Source organism: Microcaecilia unicolor, chromosome 11 (assembly GCF_901765095.1).
Source record: "Microcaecilia unicolor chromosome 11, aMicUni1.1, whole genome shotgun sequence".
In the NCBI taxonomy this organism is placed as follows: Eukaryota; Metazoa; Chordata; class Amphibia; order Gymnophiona; family Siphonopidae; genus Microcaecilia; species Microcaecilia unicolor.
The window spans coordinates 16,742,913-16,766,857 of NC_044041.1; the positions used below are offsets into that span (position 1 = coordinate 16,742,913).

General features: G+C 47.7%; 1 protein-coding gene across 2 annotated transcripts in view; it reads right to left on the bottom strand.

The window, feature by feature from the left end:
* Positions 1 to 23,685, bottom strand: part of SMTN (smoothelin) — a 259,947-nt gene extending 236,262 nt beyond the window's left edge. The window contains exon 1 of one of the 2 annotated variants that reach the window (XM_030220282.1): positions 23,124 to 23,684. In XM_030220282.1, the coding sequence (XP_030076142.1) occupies positions 23,124 to 23,174 (51 nt within the window). In that variant the 5' untranslated portion in view covers positions 23,175 to 23,684. Of the gene's footprint in view, positions 1 to 23,123 lie in introns of both variants that reach the window. The other variant, XM_030220283.1, reaches the window with a different exon arrangement.
* Between the last annotated feature and the right edge of the window lie 260 nt (positions 23,686 to 23,945).

The following is a 23,945-nucleotide window of genomic DNA, read 5'->3' on the forward strand; positions in this document are numbered from 1 at the left end:
CTTTACAAGTGACCTCAGCAGGAGGGAAACCCACGCACTAATCATAGCGCAGGCCACTTTTTACTAAAAGGGCCCCTAAGTTTGTGTAGTCACGATTGCTACTAGACCTATGAGGAAAGGCTGAAGCATCTAGGGCTCTTCAGCTTGGTGAAAAGACGGCTGAGGAGAGATATGATAGAGGTCTATAAAATAAAGAGTGGAGTGGAATGGGTAGATGTGAATCGTTTGTTTACTCCTTCTAAAAATACTAGGGGGCATGCGATGAAGCTACAAAGCAGTAAATTCAATACAAATCGGAGAAAATGTTTCTTCACTCAACGTGTAATTAAACTCTGGAATTTGTTGAAGAATGTGGTAAAGGTGGTTAGCATAGCGGGGTTTTAAAAAGGTTTGGGCGTATTCCTAAAGGAAAAGTCCATAGACCATTATTAAATGGACATGGGGAAAATCCACTGCTTATTTCTGGGATAAGCAGCATAAAATGTATTGAACATTTTCGGGATCTTGCCAGGTATTTTTTACCTGGATTGGCCACTGTTGGAAACAGGATGCTGGGCTTGATGGGCCTTTGGTCTGTCCCAGTGTGGCAATACTTATGTACTTATATCTATCATAAATAAGAGATGTCATTTCACGTAGGTGTCACTGATCTTTTAAAATCAAACGGTCTTTGCCACGGGTGGCTACCTCTATTTCCTTGCACTTCAATGTAGTTTTCAATGCTCTGAGGAAACCTCTGAGCGGTTAGCTTCGGTGTTATAATTTGAGACAATTAAGACAGGTTGTTCGTCGTCTCCGAACAACCTCTTCATTTTCAAGCCATTCGATACAGAACCACGGATCTTTGGATTCAGTTACAGCACTGGACCTTGACCAAGAATTCTAGATATCAAGGGCTGTAGGACAGACTCCGAGAGGGATGTTTCTAAAATGTTCCCAAAGGCAGTACGTTCTGATCCTAGCTCAAAGAAAAATAAGGACAGCAGAGAGGGGGTTGTTAGCTTTGAGTTGACAACCTATGGTTGTTGTTCCCAGATCCTTCAACTGGCTGGAAAATCTGGATCCTTTCTGCTGAACCAGAACATTAAATCCACAACTGGCATTTCCTATGAAGGACAAATTTTTAAAAATAGTAGAATTCTTTCCACCCAGGGAAATAAACTTTGGAATTTAATATCACATTGATATTTCCTGTCCAGATGCGTTACAATAGCCGAACGATTGCAATAGATTTGAACAGTCCTCTGCACTAAACAGCTCCTTAGCTGTTGTCTAACATTCAAAACTACCTTTAGGAGGAATCCTGCAGAAAATAGTGCAAACATTCTGCATAGTTGTGATGGGGGAATTCTGCACACACAAATGCTCCCCCCCCCCAATCACAAGGCCTGGTTTCCACCCACTCTAGGACTAAACACCTTCCCCCACATTTCCCTCTTCCAGCTCACTCTATCCAATATAGCTTGAATCCCCACAACATATTCAACCCCTAGCCTTCTTTGCCCCTCTCTGGGGTGACATCTCCAATTTCTATCTCCTCTGCTATCTTCCCCCATACCCTGTTCTCACTCTGTTCCCCAGCCCTCCCCATCTTCTAACAAGACCCTCCGATCTCCATGCCCCCCCCCCCACAGCTCTCCCTCACTCACTGTTTCTCTTCAAGAGTTCTCCCCCTCCCACCCAGCACACCTTCCCCCCACCTCTGCTCTCTCTCCTGTCTCCAACCCCTAGGCGTAGCTGCCAAACTTGCTTCCTATTCCCTTCTCCCCACGCCCACGTCAATCAAACAATAGGGGGAGAAGCAAGGGTGAACTAGAGAATGACATGGGGACAAAGTCTGTCCCCGACCCATCCCCATGGGTTCCGTCTCCGTCCCCGCAGGTTTTGTCCCCATGTCCTAATCTGCAGAAGCCGTGAACAATTATGATTTTATATTTAGATCTTTTTAATAAAGTATAAAAAAGAATATGCTGTGCAACTATTGTATATAAATTACCAACAAAAAACAATAATAACTGCAAGCAACTATAAAAACCCTCCTCGCCACCACCCTCTACCCTTCCAACCCCAACAATAGCTGATTTCTACTACCAGGGGCGTAGCTACAGGGAGCTACGGGAGCCTGGACCCCCGAAAATTTCATCCAGGCCCCTAGTTTGGCTGGCGTGGGTCCCCAACCCCCGCCAGCCGAAGCCTTCTTCAGAGCCGGTCTCCAGCGCAGCCGCGTTCACTGCCCTGCTCTTCTTTCTTCTTGCTCCTCCTGTGCACACTGACGCTCCTTTGAGAAGGAGACCCCCCTGCCAGGAAAGGTATTTGTTTTTGCGGGGGGAAGCGGCAAGGAAGTGAGGGGAAGCCTCGCTGCTACTGACCGCAAGGCACTCAAGGCTGCCGCCCTAGCACGGCAGCCGAGGCACAAGGCTGCCCAAGAAGGAGAGCCGGCTAGGGGGAGGGACCCAGCCACCCGGGTGTGACACCCCACGGAGTACAAGGAGGGGCCCACCAACCCCACCGAGGAACCAGGTAAAGGGATTTCTTTTTTTTTTAATATAAACTAAGGAAGAGAAAATAAGACCAACTACCCTAAGAAAATCTCTAAGGCCTACCAGACCGGACAAGCTGCACAGGCTGCATGTCTACCCTTTGCTGGAGACAGAGAAATACTGGATAAATATGGTTAGGCACAGGTTATATGTACAGAGTTCAAAGTTCTCAGTCTCCCTCTGCTGGTAGGTGTGCATAACCCAAGGTCTTGACCGGTCTGGAGGGTTGCTGAGGAAGCTTTTTTTAATCTGTGGATGAATAATAAGTCACCAACGATCTCAGGATTCAATCTAGCTCTCCTGTCTTCCACAGTCCTTCTCGAAATAGAAGATGTCTTCTTAGAAGATGTGCTGGTAGCAGGATGTACAGGATCCCCCCATGTAAGTTTTGCTAGTTGTGGCCAGCATGTTTGATTGTTTTTCCAATCAAAATATTGTTTGCGTCACGCAAACGTTAATAACAGTCCAGTTCATTAACAGGCCTCAAAGTAGAAAATGACACAGGGACAAAGTTTGTCCCCGGCCCCATGGGCTTTGTCCCTATCCCCGCCCCCGCGGTTACTGCGGGTGCCCGTCCCCGTGTCACTCTCTAGGGAGAACACTAAGCCATGTCCTCCTCCTCTACCACCCCGAGTCAGGCTGTTGATTTGAATAGCGTAACTGTATGGTGTCCTGCACAGTTCAGATCAGGATGGAATATGACCAAAACTGAGCTTCTCATTTTCCCCCCCAAACCCACCTCCCCACTCCCCCCGTTTTCTATTTCTGTTGATGGCTCTCTCGTTCTCCCTGTCTCCTCAGCTCGAAACTTTGGGGTCATCTTTGACTCTTCTCTCTCCTTCTCTGCTCATATCCAGCAGATCGCCAAGACCTGTCGTTTCTTTCTTTACAACATCCGTAAAATCCGCCCCTTTCATTCCGAGCACTCTACCAAAACCCTCATCCACACCCTTGTCACCTCTCGTTTAGACTACTGCAATCTGCTTCTTGCTGGCCTCCCACTTAGTCACCTCTCCCCTCTCCAATCGGTTCAAAACTCTGCTGCCCGTCTCGTCTTCCACCAGGGTCGCTTTACTCATACTACCCCTCTCCTCAAGTCGCTTCATTGGCTCCCTATTCGTTTTCGCATCCTGTTCAAACTTCTTCTACTAACCTATAAATGTACTCACTCTGCTGCTCCCCAGTATCTCTCCACACTAGTCCTTCCCGTGCACTCCGCTCCATGGATAAATTCTTCTTATCTGTTCCCTTCTCCACTACTGCCAACTCCAGACTTCGCGCCTTCTGTCTCGCTGCACCCTACGCCTGGAATAAACTTCCTGAGCCCCTACGTCTTGCCCCATCCTTGGCCACCTTTAAATCTAGACTGAAAGCCCACCTCTTTAACATTACTTTTGACTCGTAACCACTTGTATCCACTCGCCTCCACCTACCCTCCTCTCCTCTTTCCTCTACACATTAATTGATTTGTTTGCTTTATTTTTGTCTATTAGATTGTAAGCTCTTTGAGCAGGGACTGTCTTTCTTCTATGTTTGTGCAGCGCTGCGTACGCTTTGTAGCGCTATAGAAATGCTAAATAGTAGTAGTACGACACAGCCCAATGTGCATCCACTCTCCTCCTCAGACGGTGTGGTTGTTGACGTGGGACAGCAGAGACAAGCTGGGGTTGAGGGGGAAAGGGGAGCAAAACCATGCAAGCTATTGCTGATGCCTGTGCAGAATTCTATGCAAATTCCAAACTATACAGAACATCCTCGGAAGTAACACGCAACTTTCTTTTCTATCAAGGACCGTAAACATTGGCTCTGGGAGCTTACAGCCAAAAAAAGATTAACAGAGAGCCATGAAGTTAGGAAAAGAGATGAGAAAGAGGAGGGGAAACCTAAGGTCCCTTACCACTGCCAGCAAAGGCCTTCTGGGACCTCCCTGCCAAACTGACATGACCCACTCAGAGCTGGGTCAAGGATCCTTCTAGTCCAATTAGGCTAAATGTCTGTAAACCAATCCCCAAGAGCAACATCGGGATACTGGAGCTTGAACCTGATGCCAAAGATTGCAGTCCACACCCTACGGAGCCAGGGTACATGAGACATTCTGCAGTACCAGTCCAAGCTGCAGAGAAAGCTGGCAAGTTCCAAGAGACACCAGGGTTCAAATCCTGACACTCCCATTGTAGAGATCTGCAAGGGAACGGGGTTCACAGCAATCCTGCGGAACCCACAGGGACGGAAACAGGTCCTGCGGGGATCCCGCGGGGAAGGAAACAGGTCCTGCGGGGTTCCCGCGGGGACGGAAACAGGTCCTGCAGGGTTCCCGCGGGGACGGAAACAGGTCCTGCAGGGTTCCCGCGGGGACGGACACAGGTCCTGCGGGGAAGGAAACAGGTCCTGCGGGGTTCCCGCGGAGACGGAAACAGGTCCTGCGGAGTTCCCGTAGGGAAGGAAACAGGTCCTGCGGGGTTCCTGCGGGGTTCCCACAGGGACGGAAACAGGTCCTGCGGGGATCCCGCGGGGAAGGAAACAGGTCCTGCGGGGTTCCCGCGGGGACGGAAACAGGTCCTGCAGGGTTCCCGCGGGGACGGACACAGGTCCTGCAGGGTTCCCGCGGGGACGGAAACAGGTCCTGCGGGGTTCCTGCGGGGTTCCCGCGGGGACGGAAACAGGTCCTGCGGAGTTCCCGTGGGGAAGGAAACAGGTCCTGCGGAGTTCCCGTAGGGAAGGAAACAGGTCCTGCGGGGTTCCTGCGGGGTTCCCGCGGGGACGGAAACAGGTCCTGCGGGGATCCCGCGGGGAAGGAAACAGGTCCTGCGGGGTTCCCGCGGGGACGGAAACAGGTCCTGCAGGGTTCCCGCGGGGACGGACACAGGTCCTGCGGGGTTCCCGCGGGGACGGAAACAGGTCCTGCGGGGTTCCTGCGGGGTTCCCGCGGGGACGGAAACAGGTCCTGCGGGGTCCCCGTGGGGAAGGAAACAGGTCCTGCGGAGTTCCCGTAGGGAAGGAAACAGGTCCTGCGGGGTTCCTGCGGGGTTCCCGCGGGGACGGAAACAGGTCCTGCGGAGTTCCCGTGGGGAAGGAAACAGGTCCTGCGGGGTTCCCGCGGGGACGGAAACAGGTCCTGCGGGGTTCCCGCGGGGACGGACACAGGTCCTGCGGGGATCCCGCGGGGAAGGAAACAGGTCCTGCGGGGTTCCCGCGGGGACGGAAACAGGTCCTGCAGGGTTCCCGCGGGGACGGACACAGGTCCTGCAGGGTTCCCGCGGGGACGGAAACAGGTCCTGCGGGGTTCCTGCGGGGTTCCCGCGGGGACGGAAACAGGTCCTGCGGAGTTCCCGTGGGGAAGGAAACAGGTCCTGCGGAGTTCCCGTAGGGAAGGAAACAGGTCCTGCGGGGTTCCTGCGGGGGTCCCGCGGGGACGGAAACAGGTCCTTCGGAGTTCCCGTGGGGAAGGAAACAGGTCCTGCGGGGTTCCCGCGGGGACGGAAACAGGTCCTGCGGGGTTCCCGCGGGGACGGACACAGGTCCTGCGGGGAAGGAAACAGGTCCTGCGGAGTTCCCGTGGGGAAGGAAACAGGTCCTGCGGGGTTCCCGCGGGGAAGGAAACAGGTCCTGCGGGGTTCCCGCGGGGAAGGAAACAGGTCCTGCGGGGTTCCCGCGGGGTTCCCGCGGGGACGGAAACAGGTCCTGCGGAGTTCCCGTGGGGAAGGAAACAGGTCCTGCGGAGTTCCCGTAGGGAAGGAAACAGGTCCTGCGGGGTTCCCGCGGGGACGGACACAGGTCCTGCGGGGAAGGAAACAGGTCCTGCGGGGTTCCTGCGGGGACGGAAACAGGTCCTGCGGAGTTCCCGTGGGGAAGGAAACAGGTCCTGCGGGGTTCCCGCGGGGACGGAAACAGGTCCTGCGGGGTTCCCGCGGGGAAGGAAACAGGTCCTGCGGGGTTCCCGCGGGGAAGGAAACAGGTCCTGCGGGGTTCCTGCGGGGACGGAAACAGGTCCTGCGGAGTTCCCGTGGGGAAGGAAACAGGTCCTGCGGGGTTCCCGCGGGGACGGAAACAGGTCCTGCGGGGTTCCTGCGGGGAAGGAAACAGGTCCTGCGGGGTTCCCGCGGGGAAGGAAACAGGTCCTGCGGGGTTCCCGCAGAGACGGCAGCTTGAACCCAGAGAGCGATAGAGAGAGCTGACAGGAATTTTTTTTTTTTTTATATGTACCATTAAATTCTTACGGGGATGGGTGGGGATGGGTAATATTCCAGTGAGGATGGGTAAGATTTATGTCCACGTGCAACTCTCTACTCCATTGTCTCAGGTACAAACTTAAGACTTTAAGCCCCCTGGGGGAAGGGAAATGCCTGGTAACTTAATATAACTCACCTTGACCTACCACTGGAAAGGTGTGAACCACTCCTGATACTGGCATATTCATTGTGGATATCCTGAAAACCTGGCCTGCCGGCAGACCTCCAGAACCGGATCTGAGTAGCCCTATCTGAGAGCCTAAGATAGGGCTACTCAAATCCGGTTCTGGAGGTCTGCCGCCTCTGACCATTGAGTCTTCCCCCTAAGTCACTTCAGCAGACAGGAAGCACAACCCAGGAAACATTGAGAGCCACAACATCTCGGCTCCTCCCTCCGCTCCCTGGTCAGTGGTCCCAAAAGGCTCACCGAGGCCCCTTCAAATAATCCTGCGCTTCAGAATAGACCATCAGTAGATAGTAAAGAACAGCAGAGATCCAGGACACACAATGCAATCCCTTTAGCCCAGTTCTAGCGTGAAGGAACGAACATTTTTTTCCAAACCTATATTTACTTTCTCACATGAATTTCTAAGCATATCTTATCTTAACTCTGGATAGTGGGGCTCAGACACAATATAGTGACACAGAAAACCATGTGTTGGGAGTTGCAAGAAAACAGGTGCACCAATAACCTCGAGAAAAAAAATTCAAGGCAGACACCACGGCAGTCTTATAATCGGAACCAGTTCCAGACATTTCTTCCAGCCACCGTCCAGGAAGAACGTTCAAGCACCTGCCAAGCAGAAAGCTACCACGAAGTCTAACCACGCAGATACAACGCAGAAACTTACACAGAATACAGACGAGGCCATTAAGTATTCCATGACGATGCAGGGAAGAAAATGGAGGCTTTTCATGTGTGGAACCATGAGAAATTTTTTTCACCGAGTCCAAGGCAGTGTAGCCTGACCTGACCTCCCCCCCCCAATACCTTTTCCGTCAGTGCCTGAGCAGTGATTGGCTCAGGCACAGACAGGAAACGTGACATTTAAATTACAAAAAAAAAAAGTCATGGCAGACTACATTAGCTCCCCCCCTCCAACCCATGCCTGACAAACCACTTCCAACTTCCCAACTTCAAATGTATCACTGGTGTCTAGTGTACCCCCATACCTTAAAGAAGCAATACCCACTCACTCCTGCCTCCAGTGCCGCAATCTGGAATGTATCACAAGAGATCAGTCCGCCATACAAGGGACTTTTACCCTTATTTGGTAGTTAGACGGAGAATACTTAATAAGGGAAACTTTCCCTTAAATAGCAGAGAGACCCTGCATCCCAGGATGCACTACACAGGGCTGGGTGCCACCATTTCTCATGATGGCAAGGCTGGGGAGGTGGGAGGGGTCAGGGGTGCACTAGACACCAGGAAAAGGTCTATTTACAGTTTGTGACAGGGTGGAGGGTGCAGAAAACACAAGGGAAAGGGTGTGGGGGGGGGGGGGTGAGTCAGGGACTGCTAAACTATTGAAGATTGTTGGGGGTGGGTCAGATCAGCTACCTTTTGACGGGGTCAAATCAGGGGTGGGCCTCCATGAACAAGGACAATGCAGACTCAACTTTTCTTTTTTTATGTCACCTCTTGTAACACCTGTCTGCTGATTTGTTTGGCCAAAATTAAGTTCTAATTTCAAGCAGCTTTTAGTCGCAAGTTACTCCCCTAACTCCTCCAGGTTTGAGTCTCTGTGCTTTGGGATTCTGTCACAAGCAGCTCCCTGAATTAAGCTATTTATATCATTATTTTACGAAGTATCCTCTCCCTCAAAGCCTGAATCCAATCAGACCCCAGCTCCAGGCTGAGGGGATTTTTTTCTAGTCCAGGGTCAGTGCTTGAAAGCAGAGGGGAGACTTCAGCACAGAAAAGAGATACCTTTCCCCCTTTATGCTCTGGGCACCTTCACAGCAGGCCTAGGCTGGGCACAGCTTCCTCCTCCTTGCACATCAGGGCCAAGATATAAAGCATCTGCCCTGAGTTATCCCAGGTAAACAATGCCAAGTGACTTTTATCACTTCCTGAGAAAGTACTATAAATCCCTCTTCAGGCAGAAGTTGCACAGAAGGACCAGCACCTGGTTATAATTTGTCCCTCAGGCCAATATTAAAAAACGACAAAATGTTAACCCCTTCTGGTGGTTTGGAGACGGGGAAAGTGCTGGGCAGACTTATACGGTCAGTGCCAGAACCGGTGGTGGGAGGCGGGGCTGGTGGTTGGGAGGCGGGGATAGTGCTGGGAAGACTTACACGGTCTGTGCCCTGAAAAGGACAGGTACAAATCAAGGTAAAGTATACACAAAAAGTAGCACATGTGAGTTTATCTTGTTGGGCAGACTGGATGGACCGTGCAGGTCTTTTTCTGCCGTCATCTACTATGTTACTATGTTAACCCATTCTTAACTCCAATCCTAAAACCTAATCCACTGCACACCTGAACTAGCTCGCTACACACCCAGTAACTTAGACCAGTTCATAAGTATTACCACACTGGGACAGACCAAAGGTTCATCAAGCCCAGCATTCTGTTCCCAACAGTGGCCAATCCAGCTCACAAATACCTGGCAAGATCCCGAAAAAGTTCCATACATTTTATGCTGCTTATACCAAAAATAAGCAATGGATTTTCCCCAAGTCAATTTAATAATGGTCTATGGACTTTTCCTTTAGGAAGCCGCCCAGACCTTTTTTAAACCCTGCTAAGCTAACCGCCTTTACCACATTCTCTGGCAACAAATTCCAGAGTTTAATTACACGTGTCCTCATATCTTATTTAACTGTAACCTGCCTTCAGTTTAGCCACCCATCAACTCACCCTAGTTGACTCTACATTACCCATCTTATCCCTATCTATAAATCTGCACTTGGCCCCTCAGCTACATGTTTCATTGTATTGTAGAAACAGCATTAGCCTTGTATCCGTTATTTGAATGTTCTAATGTGTGCTTATTAGGTGTTTCATTGGTATTATGCTGACATTGTATTAAGTCTCTGTTATTTGATTGTTCTTCCATGCCTACCCAAACGACCCAATTTAATCCTCGAACCTAGACCACACCACCAGTACTACCCACACTCCAATCCTTTCCCCATATCTTTTACTATTGTCCCACTCTATATAACTACGTTTCTCTGTGCTACATTGTACCATACTTTGTATTACCTCTGTGATACATTGTAACATACTTTTGCACTGTCTCTGTGATTGATACTTTGTAACATACTTTGTAAGCCGCACTGAACCTGCTATCGAGCGGGAAAGAGCGGGGTATAAGTGCTACAAATAATAAATAAAGTAAAATTATGGTACTGTTTCTATTGTACTGACATTTATCGTGTTTTTGTTATATGGTTGGCCTACAGTGCTGTTAAATGTGTATATTGCTGACAGTTTCATGTTAATCCTATTACTAGGTTTGCAAGTTTCCTTTATTTATGACATTTATACCCCACATTTTCCTGTACAATTTTGAGTTCAATGTGGCTAACAAGCTAAAAAAGAAATCATTGCAAAATATGAAAACAAAAATACATAAACCCACACATATCAATAAGGAAAGAATCGCAAATACATAAAAAATTCAATCATAAAGCATAATGAGGAGAATGGAAGGGGGAGATAAGGCACCAAGATCAATTGGCAGAAATTGTTTGAAAAGGAAAGATTTCAAAAACTTGCGAAAAACCAAATAATCATGTTGGGATCTTATATTTTTTGGCAAGGAATTCCACCATTTAGTATCTTGGTATGAAAAAGTAGCTGAATACTGGAGGAGTGGCCTAGTGGTTAGGGTGGTGGACTTTGGTCCTGGGGAACTGAGTTCAATTCCCACTTCAGGCACAGGCAGCTCCTTGTGACTCTGGGCAAGTCACTTAACCCTCCATTGCCCCATGTAAGCCGCATTGAGCCTGCCATGAGTGGGAAAGCACAGGGTACAAATGTAACAAAAATAAAATAGATACTATTGGAGATTCTACATGGAATGTTGCTACTATTGGAGATTCTACATGGAATGTTGCTACTATTGGAGATTCTACACGGAATGTTGCTATTCCACTAGCAACATTCCATGTAGAAGGCTGTGCAGGCTTCTGTTTCTGTGAGTCTGACGTCCTGCACGTACAGAAGCAGAAGCCTGCGCGGCCACATTGGTGATCTGCAAGGGCTGACTTCTACATGGAATGTTGCTAGTGGAATAGCAACATTCCATGTAGAATCTCAAATAGTAGCAACAGTGGAGGAGTGGCCTAGTGGTTAGGGTGGTGGACTTTGGTCCTGAGGAACTGAGCTCAATTCCCACTTCAGGCACAGGCAGCTCCTTGTGACTCTGGGCAAGTCACTTAACCCTCCATTGCCCCAGGTACAAATAAGTACTTGTATGTAATATGTAAGGCGCATTGAGCCTGCCATGAGTGGGAAAGCGCGGGTTACAAATGTAACAAAAAAAAATACATAGATTTATAAACTACTTTCTTACAGGTAGGAAAATGAACATGCAGGTAGTCTCTTGCACCAAAGACTGAATTGCGAGAAGGCAAAGTAACAAGTGGCAACATATAGTCAGGGGCGACACCATACAAAATCTGAAATATGAGAACACAGAGTTTGAATACAATCCTGGCCCTAATGGGAAGCCAATGCAAATGGAATTGGTTGCCAGAGAATGTGGTAAAGGCAGTTAGCTTAGCGGGGGTTTAAAAAAAGGTTTGGATAACTTCCTAAAGGAAAAGTCCATAAACCATTATTAAAATGGACTTGAGGAAAATCCACTTCTTATTTCTGGGATAAGCAGCATAAAATGTATTGTACTTTTTTGGGATCTTGCCAGGTACCTTGGTCTGTCCCAGTGTGGCAATACTTATGTGCTTATGGAGTAGAGGAGTGGCCTAGTGGTTAGGGTGGTGGACTTTGGTCCTAAGGAACTGAGTTTGATTCCCACTTCAGACACAGGCAGCTCCTTGTGACTCTGGGCAAGTGACTTAACCCTCCATTGCCCCATGTAAGCCACATTGAGCCTGCCATGAGTGGGAAAGCGCAGGGTACAAATGTAACAAAAATAAAATAGATACTATTGGAGATTCTACATGGAATGTTGCTACTATTGGAGATTCTACATGGAATGTTGCTATTCCACTAGCAACATTCCATGTAGAAGGCTGCGCAGGCTTCTGTTTCTGTGAGTCTGGACGTCAGACTCAGAAGCAGAAGCCTGCGCGGCCACATTGGTGATCTGCAAGGGCCGACTTCTACATGGAATGTTGCTAGTGGAATAGCAACATTCCATGTAGAATCTCAAATAGTAGCAACAGTGGAGGAGTGGCCTAGTGGTTAGGGGGGTGGACTTTGGTCATGAGAAACTGAGGAACTGAGTTCGATTCCCACTTCAGGCACAGGCAGCTCCTTGTGACCCTGGGCAAGTCACTTAACCCTCCATTGCCCCATGTAAGCCGCATTGAGCCTGCCACGAGTGGGAAAGCGCAGGGTACAAATGTAACAAAAATAAAATAGATACTATTGGAGATTCTACATGGAATGTTGCTACTATTGGAGATTCTACATGGAATGTTGCTATTCCACTAGCAACATTCCATGTAGAGGACTGCGCAGGCTTCTGTTTTTGTGAGTCTGATGTCCTGCACATACGTGCAGGACGTCAGACTCACAGAGGCAGAAGTCTGCGCGGCCACATTGGTGATCTGCAAGGGCCGACTTCTAGTGGAATAGCAACATTCCATGTAAAATCTCAAATAGTAGCAACAGTGGAGGAGTGGCCTAGTGGTTAGGATGGTGGACTTTGGTCCTGGGGAACTGAGTCCGATTCCCACTTCAGGCACAGGCAGCTCCTTGTGACTCTGGGCAAGTCACTTAACCCTCCATTGCCCCATGTAAGCCACATTGAGCCTGCCATGAGTGGGAAAGCACGGGGTACAAATGTAACAAAAATAGTCTAGCAAATCTATTGATTCTCATTTGATCATTTTACTATGGTTATGCTGCTGACAAAATTGTAAGTATTGTGTTAAACTGCCTGTACACAGCCTTGGGCATCTTTCTTCATAAAAGGCAGTTAATAATACAAATTTTAAACTCAATGCACAGTAAGAGGAAAAGAAAAGAAAACCAGACAACAGCCAGTGGGGAAAGCTGGGATGGAGACTGTTTAGTAAATTCAAGCTGTGATCGTTTCATGCCTTTAAGACCATTCCTTGAAATAATAAAGCCTGACATCATCTCTTTTCTGTACAGTGTGACACAATATTGAAAGACTCCTGCTTACAAGCAGCCAGGTGTTAGGAAACCTAAACAGGGGTGGCTGGAGCTTGAATCCTGGCTGCTGGCCAAGAAGTGAGAAAAGTCGGTCCTTTCATTACACACCCTCTCAAACGGCTACCTAGCAAAGCAGCATCTGCACAAAAAAAACCCTTTAATAGCTGCCAAGCAGAAATTAACACAGCTCGGTTAGATTCTATAATCCGAAGGATTCAAAAACGCTGCAGCCCATCAATAGAGGGCTGGGAAAGGGATTCTCTGCACATCCCCCACACACTTAAAAAAAAAAACGTGTCCTGATGAGCCAGAGATGAGGGTGTATCCGTATACAGCAGACAATGGATCAAGCAGCACAAAACCATCCTGCTCCATACTTTAAAGGAATTCTTCAATGCTACAGTAGCAATAGAGAATGACAATGTAACATTTTATTACATCCCTTCAGCCATCGCATAAGCTAGTAACCTCTGAAGCAAGTCAGAATCCTTGGGGTAAGTGCCAGACCAACACACACAAAAAACTTGCACTACCTCCCTTAAAAGCTTGTGTTCACAGAGCCGGGAAGCAGCTCCTCACATCATCCCAGATAAACATCCCCCCCCCCCCCCAGACTCACCACCTTTTCAAGGTTTAGTCTCCCTTTGTCCTTTATTCCCAAGGCTGCACACTCCTTTATTCTGTCTGCAACTTGTGAGGAAAAAATGCTGACATTCCCATGGTCTTATTCTGTGGCTTTTTGAAGCTGCACTTTACTCGCTAAAAACTCCTCCCTTTCTGAGGTTTTTTTTTTTTAAGCAGATGGCACAAACTTTTCAGGAAGAGTCTGAGGGAGAAAAATGTGCATTTCAGGGACATTACTCAGCTGCAGTCAGGGGAAGATGGATACGTGGAAAGGACTCAGGCCAGCTCACTTAACAGCACCGTCTGACCACTGTGCGATGGCACGTTTTGCTTTTGCCACTAACGTTACACAAGACGATACATTTTCCTGCGTTCGTGATTTGCTTTGTGAGAAATCAAAACTGCAAGATTCCAGTATTTCCCAATTTTCTTCCAGGTTCCCTGCAACGTCACATCACGCCCCCCTCAGGGAGAGGAGAGAAGGTACACTGCCCTTCTGGATGTATTAAGAGCTTCTTTTGAAAATCGGCCTTGACTTTACACTGGAAAGACTGCACTAAAGATTTTTTTTTTCTAGTAAAAAAAAACCCACAGAGATCATTCTTTTCTAAAGGATGGGTATTAAAAGTGAGTAGCTAGGACTGAATGGGCCCTGGGCAGAAAAACTGAGATCAACTCCCTGTAACACCATTGCTCCCAAGGTAGTGGGCGGGGGAGGATGCACATTTCCCAAAGCTGTCATATAACATTTAATACATTCAGAAAAAAATACCACTCTTCCGCCTTTGTTGTCTGAGTATTGCTTTGGTCTGCTTTTCTTCAGGGCCTCCTGTTCTTTTAACATGTCATGTCTTCTCTCTATGTCCAACATTTATCTTTTCTGTGTGTCCTTATCAATCCTGTCCAGCATCTCCCCTCTGTGTCCCTATCGCTATCCTCCCCCCATGTTCAGTATCTTTTCTCTGTGTCCATATCCCTCCCCTTGTGTCCAGTATTGCCCCCCTGTCCCTATGTACCTCTAAGGTCAGTACCTCTTCCGGGATCCTGTCCCTCCCCATGTCCAGCTTCCCTTCATCCTGCACCCCCAATCCTCCATGATCTGACATCTCTCCCCCTCTCTCTGTTGGTCGAGCACCTCTACCCCTCTCTCCCTGCTCCCTCCCCCACCACAATCCAGCCTCTGCCCCAACCCCACCAGCATCTCTCCATCCCTGTACTTCCTCCAATGCCCGGGTCCAGCATATATGCCTTCCTGTCCCCCTCCCCTCCGTCCCACAGCCATGTGAGTCCGGTATCGCTCCAGCTCCCTTCACTGCCGATCCTCCGCATGAGGTAGAGAGAGCACTGAAACCTGCCTTTCTGGCCAGCGGGGCCTTTCTTGTGCACGTCTTCCCTCTCTGATGCAACTTCCTGTCGGACCTGGGGGAGGGAGGGGAGCTGGTGCAATGTCAAACCTGGGTGCGGGGAGGAGGAGGAGATGCTACCTCTTGCGGCCCCTACCATTGGGTGGCCCTGGGCATTTTGCCAGGCTCATTCAAAGGGTAGCTACGCCCCTGGGTATTAGGACAGGATCTTTCTATGTTTCTATTGCTGAAATCATTTCAAGAACTGTTCCTCCTCTCCACCGCACAAGTTAGACTTAGCATCATCCCCTGAATTCTATATATGGCGGCCAAATGCGGGCACCAAAATTTCAGTGCAGATCAAAGATGCGCGTGCAAATAAATTGTTTAACAAGCCATTAACTAGCAGCTAATTGATGTTATCAGTTATAGAAGTTAATTGGCAATAATTGGGATTTGCGTGCTATTCTGTAAGCCTGAGCGCCTATATCTCCCAGCATGCAACTCAAACGGAGGCGTGGCCAGGGCAGGGGCATTCTGAAAAGTGCACAGTTTTATAGAATAGCACCATTTCTACACCCAAATGCTTAAGTTGAGCATTCTAACAATCAACAATTACTGCTTGTATATACTTCAGTTTTAGACTCTTTCATTTAGAAATCAAACAAAATAAAACATGGAAAAGAAAATAAGATGATACCTTTTTTATTGGACATAACTTAAGACTCTTTCATGAAAGTTTACTTAACACAAATTAGTTTGAAAGGACCTCAGTATGGGCCTTAGGCTGACAAGTGATTCAGTACCACATATGACATTCCCAAAATTGTCACCGGCCCTAGAATACTTTACGCTTTCTCTCTAAATATTTAACTACAAGTATTTCCTTAGTAGGAATTTCAAACATTGAAATTTTACAATAATGTGTTACTTAGCTTATAATAAGCAAGGTCGGCTTTGGAGGGTTAAGTTGAGCGTTGGCATTTACACCAGGTTTCAGCTGGCGCAAAATACTGGTGTCCAAGTCTGGAGGCGAGAATTGGTTCCCAGTGGAGGAGTGGCCTAGTGGTTAGAGCGCCGGTCTTGCAAACCAGAGGTGGCTGGCTCAAATCCTACTGCTGCTCCTTGTAGCGCTATAGAAATGCTAAATAGTAGTAGTAGTAGTAGTCCTTGTGATCTTGGGCAAGTCACTTAACCCTCCATTGCCTCAGGTACAGACTTAGATTGTGAGCCCTCCTGGGACAGAGAAATATCCAGTGTACCTGAATGTAACTCACCTTGAGCTGCTACTGAAAAAGGTGTGAGCAAAATCTAAATAAATACATGGAATGTTGCTACTATTGAAGATTCTACATGGAATGTTGCCACTTTTTGAGATTCTGGAATGTTGCTACTATTTGAGATTCTAGATGGAATGTTGCTAGTGGAGGAGTGGCCTACTGGTTAGAGCACCAGTCTTGTAATCCAGAGGTGGCCAGTTCAAATCCTGCTGCTGCTCCTTGTGTTCTTGGGCAAGTCACTTAACCCTCCATTGCCTCAGGTACAAACTTAGATTGTGAGCCCTCCTGGGACAGAGAAATATCCAGTGTACCTGAATGTAACTCACCTTGAGCTGCTACTGAAAAAGGTGTGAGCAAAATCTAAATAAATACATGGAATGTTGCTACTATTGAAGATTCTACATGGAATGTTGCCACTTTTTGAGATTCTGGAATGTTGCTACTATTTGAGATTCTAGATGGAATGTTGCTAGTGGAGGAGTGGCCTAGTGGTTAGAGCACCAGTCTTGTAATCCAGAGGTGGCCAGTTCAAATCCTGCTGCTGCTCCTTGTGTTCTTGGGCAAGTCACTTAACTCTCCATTGTCTGAGGTACAAACTTAGATTGTGAGCCCTCCTGGGACAGAGAAATATCCAGAGTACCTGAATGTAACTCACCTTGAGCTACCACTGAAAAAGGTGTAAGCAAAATCCAAATTAAGCCAATCAACCCGAAGCACCCTGCTAGAATTCCCCCCCCCCCCCCCGCCCCAAACTGCTGCTCTACATGAATTCAATAGAGCTTGGGACAAGTATGTAGATCTCTAAAGGATGGGCAGACTAGGTGGGCCATATGGTCTTTATCTGCAGTCATTTTTTCTCTGTTATTACTGTTTCTACCTTTAGAAAGCAGAGAAGCAAAAATCCACCTGCACTATTTTGAAATAATGCCCTCTTTTGTTTATTTTTTTTACTATTTCCTTGAACACTGACAAAGCAGATAGAGGGAGGTGGGAGACGGAAATACACAAAAAGGTTTGTGCAAACAGTACTCCTGGACTTTAACCAGTCATAAAACGTGGTCCCTGCAGGATCACGTCAACAGTATGAAACAAATCAACTTTATTCATATTTTTTCCTTAATCCTTAAATTGGCATCTCTGTTTTTCATTTCTTAGCGCAGAGCATCTGAAACGCTCAGCATTATAGGCCAATGTCCTACCCCCCCACCCCCACCCCCACCCCCACTGGGTTCACCAGCACCATCATCTGCACAGTTCCCGAAGACTGGAGGGTGGTCAATATAATACCAGGGTTTGTTTGGGGGGGGGGGGGGGGAGGGAGTTAGGCTCCAGGGATGATCTAGAAAACTAGACCAGTGAGCTTACACAGGTGCTGGGCAAAATAATAATAATTTTTTTTTTTTTTAATCCTGACTATACACTTAGGGACAGCTTAATGGGAAGGAGGCAGGCATGAGTTTAGCAAAAGGATGTCTTCTCTTCCAATTTGTTAGAACTTTTGGAAGGTGAAAAGGAATGTGGATAAAGGGAAATGGCACTTGATATACCGCCTTTCTGAGGTTTTTGCAACTACATTCAAAGCGGTTTACATATATTCAGGTACTTATGTTTTGTACCAGGGGCAAGGAGGGTTAGGTGACTTGCCCAGAGTCACAAGGAGTTGCAGTGGGAATTGAACTCAGTTCCCCAGGATCAAAGTCCACTGCACTAACCACTAGGCTACTCCTCCACTCATTCCACCAATAAGAGCCAACCTCATCAGTGATGTCACAATGGCTTGATTGCCCAATACTTGGCTCACTTCTGATATTGTGATGTCATAAGGGAAAGGGGGAAAGGGAAATGGGACTTGATATACCGCCTTTCTGAGGTTTTTGCAACTACATTCAAAGTGGTTTCGTATATTCAGGTACTTATTTTGTACCAGGGGCAATGGAGGGTTAAGTGACTTGCCCAGAGTCACAAGGAGCTGCAGTGGGAATGGAACCCAGTTCCCCAGGATCAAAGTCCACTGCACTAACCACTAGGCAACATTCCATGTAGAAGCCTGCCCTTGCAGATCAGCAATGCGGCCGCGCAGGCTTCTGTTTCTGTGAGTCTGACGTCCCTCAAGGGCGGGACCAGCCAATCAGGGCACAGCTCATAGCGAACACAACGGATTAAGGCACCAGAATCTCCGAACTACCTTGCCTTTCACTTCTATGGCTGGGACTCCGGTAACAGGAGGGGATGGTATTAGAGGGGGGTTGCCGATTTTGCAGGGGGGGGGGGCCAACATCCACGTACCGGGGATGGGCAGGGCCTATGTCGGGGGGAGGGGGGGAGCGGAGGACCTTGTTAGCGCCCGTTTCATTTCTCCCTGAAACGGGCCTTCATTACTAGTATATATATTTTTTTAACTTTGAAAATATTTTGCACAATACATGAAACGTAGGGAAAGGGGAAATTTGCTTCTTGATGTTTAAAAAATTTCATTATTTTTTATAAAGTATTTAATTAAGCTATTGTTGACTCATATATTGGATATTTTTAATGTGTTCAGGCAATTGTTAGGAATATAGTCCGGGAAGATTTATTTACCTAGGTTTATTCCCAGGACTTGTAATCCACATTAAACCACAAGGATAGAAATCGCGGAATATCAGTACATTAACTTTCTGATCAAAGCAGGTTTCTGATCCTTGGCCACCTTTAAATCTAGACTGAAAGGCCACCTCTTTAACATTGCTTTTGACTCGTAACCACTTGTAACCACTCGCCTCCACCTACCCTCCTCTCTTCCTTCCCGTTCACATTAATTGATTTGATTTGCTTACTTTATTTATTTTTTGTCTATTAGATTGTAAGCTCTTTGAGCAGGGACTGTCTTTCTTCTATGTTTGTGCAGCGCTGCGTATGCCTTGTAGCGCTATAGAAATGCTAAATAGTAGTAGTAGAAGTAGTAACTACAAGCGCGGCACCACAGAACCCCCCCCCCTCGGCGCATCACCCAAGCCCCTCCGCACATCAAACCCAACCCCCCCCCCCCCGAGGCACATCAACCCCCTCGCCACCCGCAGCTGTCACAACGCTGTCTGGCCGCTGCTGCTTCTTCTGTTGAGCAGCAGCGGCCGCTACAAAAAGAAAAAAAAAGTGATAAATGTTTTAAAACCCAGCCCAAATCATTCGCAAATGGCCGAGTCTTAAAACGCAGTCTCTGCAGCCGCTCCTCCTCTCGCCTCCACGTCACTGCCCCTGGAGTAAGACCCTGGAGGAGCACAGCGACGTGACAGGCGAGAGGAGGAGCGGCTGCAGAGACTGCGTTGTAAGACTCAGGCATTTGCGAATGATTTGAGCTTGGTTTAAAAACATTTATCGCTTTTTTTCTTTTTGTAGCGGCTGCTGCTGCTCAACAGGAGAAGCAGCAGCGGCCGGACAGCGTTACCACTGGCAGCTGCGGGTGGCAAGGGGGGTTTGATGCGCCGGGACGGGAGAGTCAGGGGGAGAGGGACGTGGGGAGGGGGTCCTGAGACCAGTGAGGTGGGGGTGGGGAGCCCTGCAACGGGGGGGGGTGGGGGCTCACACTCACTGTCTTTCACATACACTCTCTCTGACACACTCCATCTCTCTGTCACACACAGACACTCTGTCTCTCTCACATACACACTCTCTCTCTCTCTCTCTCTCTCACACACACATACACACGCTGTCTCTGTCTCTCTCACATTCTCTCTCTGACACACACACTCCATCTCTTACACACACCGAGGAAAACCTTGCTAGCACCCGTTTCATTTGTGTCAGAAACGGGCCCTTTTTACTAGTTCTTTTATAAAACCTATTTTCATCCTACTTTCAGAAATTAACCAAGAAAAATATCAGAGGGAAAAAGCAGAGACTGCTACCTACCAAATTTCTGCTACAATGGACATCACTTATTCCCCCCCAAAAAGCAGTTTGCATCATAGTTTAAACACAGCTGTGGTAAAGGGCAGTTTGGGATAATAAAGAAGAAATATCGAGAAAAACTTGAGTGGTGCCTCAATCCTGTTACTGCAGTGCTACTACTAATCATCTCTATAGGCTACTAGACCTACGCAGTGCTGTACACATTATATACAGGTACTTTCTCTGTCCCTAGAAGGTTCCCAATCTAAGTTTTTGTACCTGGGGCAACGGGGGGTTAAGTGACTTGCCCAAGTTCACAAGGAGCTGCAGTGGGAATCGAACTCGGGTTGCCAGGATCAAAGCCCACTGCACTAACCATTAGGCTACTCCTGTTTTCCAGGCCAGTCTTGGTGACTCTACATGAACACATGAGAAGTTTGTTTTGGGCATGGTCAGCTGTTTGCGTTGGAGAGACTTCTTGGAGGATTCTACACATTGTGCTGGTCTCACTTTCATCAGGGCCGCCGATCCCAGCAGACGGCTGTTGCCTGCATCCACTTTCTTGTTCGACGGGATCCGTTTCCAGTCAGCTGTTTCTGTCGCAGATTCCGAGAGAGGAGTTGATCGCTATTCTGTCTTGGGGGTCGCAACGAGTCAACATCTTCTCATCCTTTGGAGTTCGACCTACAATCTCTCATGAATTCTCAAGTTAACAGCTTTAAATTGACCATTTTAGATCTATAAGTACATAAATAACGCCACACTGGGAAAAGACCAAGGGTCCATCGAGCCCAGCATCCTGTCCACGACAGCGGCCAATCCAGGCCAAGGGCACCTGGCGAGCTTCCCAAACGTACAAACATTCTATACAATCAAGCCATTGTGACATCACTAATGAGGTTGGCTCTTATTGGTGGAATGAGCCACTATGACATCACAATAGGTTAAATCACTGCTCTATGTAATAAAAGTGAGCCAAGTAGAGGACATAAGTACATAAGTAATGCCACATTGGGAAAAGACCAAGGGTCCATCGAGCCCAGCATCCTGTCCACGACAGCGGCCAATCCAGGCCAAGGGCACCTGGCAAGCTTCCCAAACGTACAAACATTCTATACATGTTATTCCTGGAATTGTGGATTTTTCCCAAGTCCATTTAGTAGTGGTTTATGGCCTTGTCCTTTAGGAAACCGTCTAACCCCTTTTTAAACTCTGCCAAGCTAACCGCCTTCACCACGTTCTATTTTTTTTCCCCTTTTACTCTAGTTTAACTATTTTTCTATTTAAATATTGTATTTGTAAAACCGCTGGATTGGCGCTAGTCTTTCCAGTCTACTGTAAGCCACTTTGAGCCTGTATTCTGTGGGAAAAGGTGGGGTAAAAATGCGATAAATAAATAAATAAATAAATATCAGGGCTACAGATTTCTCTCATACATTTTCATGGTGCGCATCCTGAACACATGACCGGCTGTGGGGGCTCTTGAACAAGTTTTGGAAGCCTTGCTTTTGTGAAAGAAGATTTTTTGTTTTTAAACGAGTTGATGGGCAGAAAGAAGTTAGCAAGCTTTCATGCAGTTTGAGGTCTCGGAACTGAGTGGCCAGTGGCCATATTTACTCCCATCACATTACCTGCCCATAGGCTACATGTGCTCATGAACTGCCTCACAAGTTGTGAAGGCTGTTTGGCTCCTGAAGTTGACCCATGCAGGAAGATGGCAATGCTTGCTTGGAATAGGGGACAGAAGGTAGTATTTGGAGGAGGGGTGAATGCTGGAGTTGGTACCTAAGTATGAGGAATTTATATGCTCAAGTACTCAAACTGGTAGAGACCCAGAGAAGAAACGTGTGGTAGCCCTGTTAGTCCACTTTTAAAGGTAATCAATAGAACTAAAATAAAACATGGAAAAGAAAATAAGATAATACCTTTTTTATTGGACATAACAATACATTTTTATCTGCCAACATGAACTATGCCGAACAGAATTTGTTTTTGTCAACAGCTTATAATGATAACAGTCAGCTGCATGAAAAAGTTAAACCATCCTTAAACAGAACCACTTCGAATCCAAGAGATTAGACATGCAGAACTAGAGAAATTATCTGCACACTTATCCTGCAATGCTAGAAACGCACGCCCCAGAATGAGCAGCAAGAGAGATCAGGGCAGGCTATACCTGTATGGGGTTACGTAGTCACACAAAGGGGAAGTCACTCAATTCTTTCCAGGGTGAAATTACAAAAGCCGACCCAACTGATGCTCTTGCAAAATGCTACTGGAAAGTCACATGATTCATTTGGGACAAGACTTTTCAACGGAGAAACTCCGATCAGGGCAGGTCTTCTAGCGAGTGCCTTGTAAAGTAGAGCAAGTCTGTTGATTAGCCAGTTATAAGAAGAGAGAACGAAAGCTTGATTAGAATTAATAATGGAACTCTGGGAACAGAGAAATAGCTACTGTACCTACATGGAACTCAGCTTGAACTACTGAAAGGAATCAGTTAAATCCAAACAAGATACAATCAAAGATCTCCCAGTGTTTACTGGTGAACATCTAAGATGCAGCTTAGAAATCGTGTGGATTTGATACATCCACACACTATCGAGCATCCATACGACCATATTGCAAAAATGCAATGCTACACAGAAAGGCATATTTTCAAAGCACTTAGCCTTCCAAAGTTCCATAGGTTTCTATGGAACTTTGGAAGGCTAAGTGCTTTGAAAATATGCCTCAGAGTCTCACAGATCCCTCTTCAGGTTCTGTGCATTGGGAACTCCCCTAGTCCCAGCAAGACGTATTTTATAAGAATGTATTATAACAGTAGTATTGACCATTTTTTTGTTCTTTCTGTTGTCCTGTACTAAAACAGAAGATCACTTTAATAAATCAAGCGTGCTTTAAGTTTTTTGTTAACTCACCAGCTTGCGGAGGGTCCCTTCATCCATGGTGGAAAACATCTCCTCAGACATGTTGCCCCTTCTCCTTCAGTGGTCTCTGGTAAGAGTTGGGTTAGCTTGTCAGTTGCTGCAGGTCCAGATCAAAGGTGGGAGGAGAGAGATTTGTGGGCGGCTGAGCTTCTGCCAGGGGAGGTCTTTCAAATTTGTGTGTTATTGACACAAGACTGGAATTTTTTTTTTTTTTTTTGGGAGGATGGGAGGGGTCTCCTCGGTGATCGAGCACTACTAGGAAGTAGAAGATCCCTCACGGTCTGGAGAAGGTCCCTCAAGGTGTCACCATGCCATGGGGAGTCTCTCAAGAACCTGCCAAGGATTAGGGAGCACATGGAAGTCAAGACGGTGACTGATCACTCAGCAAGCAGCGTCCCTTAGGATCTGGCAGCAGAGGGGGTGCGAACTGCATCAATCGGGGGAGGGGTTGGGGGGTCCTCTCACTGCATGGAAAAAAGTTTGTAGGGAATCTCCTGAGCTCCCGATCGCTCTTCTTCCGTCCAGTGGTGGGTTGTTGTATTCCCGACGATCTCAGGTGGCCCGGCCGCGCTCCCCCTCGGACCTCCGAGTCGCAAACGCACGAGTGCGGCCGGAGGCAGCCCGTTTCCGGGATCCGCAGCCGCCCCTCTCCCTTGGCCACACCCACCGACGCAGGCTGCGCCTATCGCAACACGCCGCCCTACCTCCCGGCCGCCTACCGCCGGCACATGCCCTGCTGCGATTGCATAGATTAAATTTTTCTGGCCCCGCCTTGTTCTCCCGGCGGACCGCCCTTTTGCTTAGGTTTCTGGG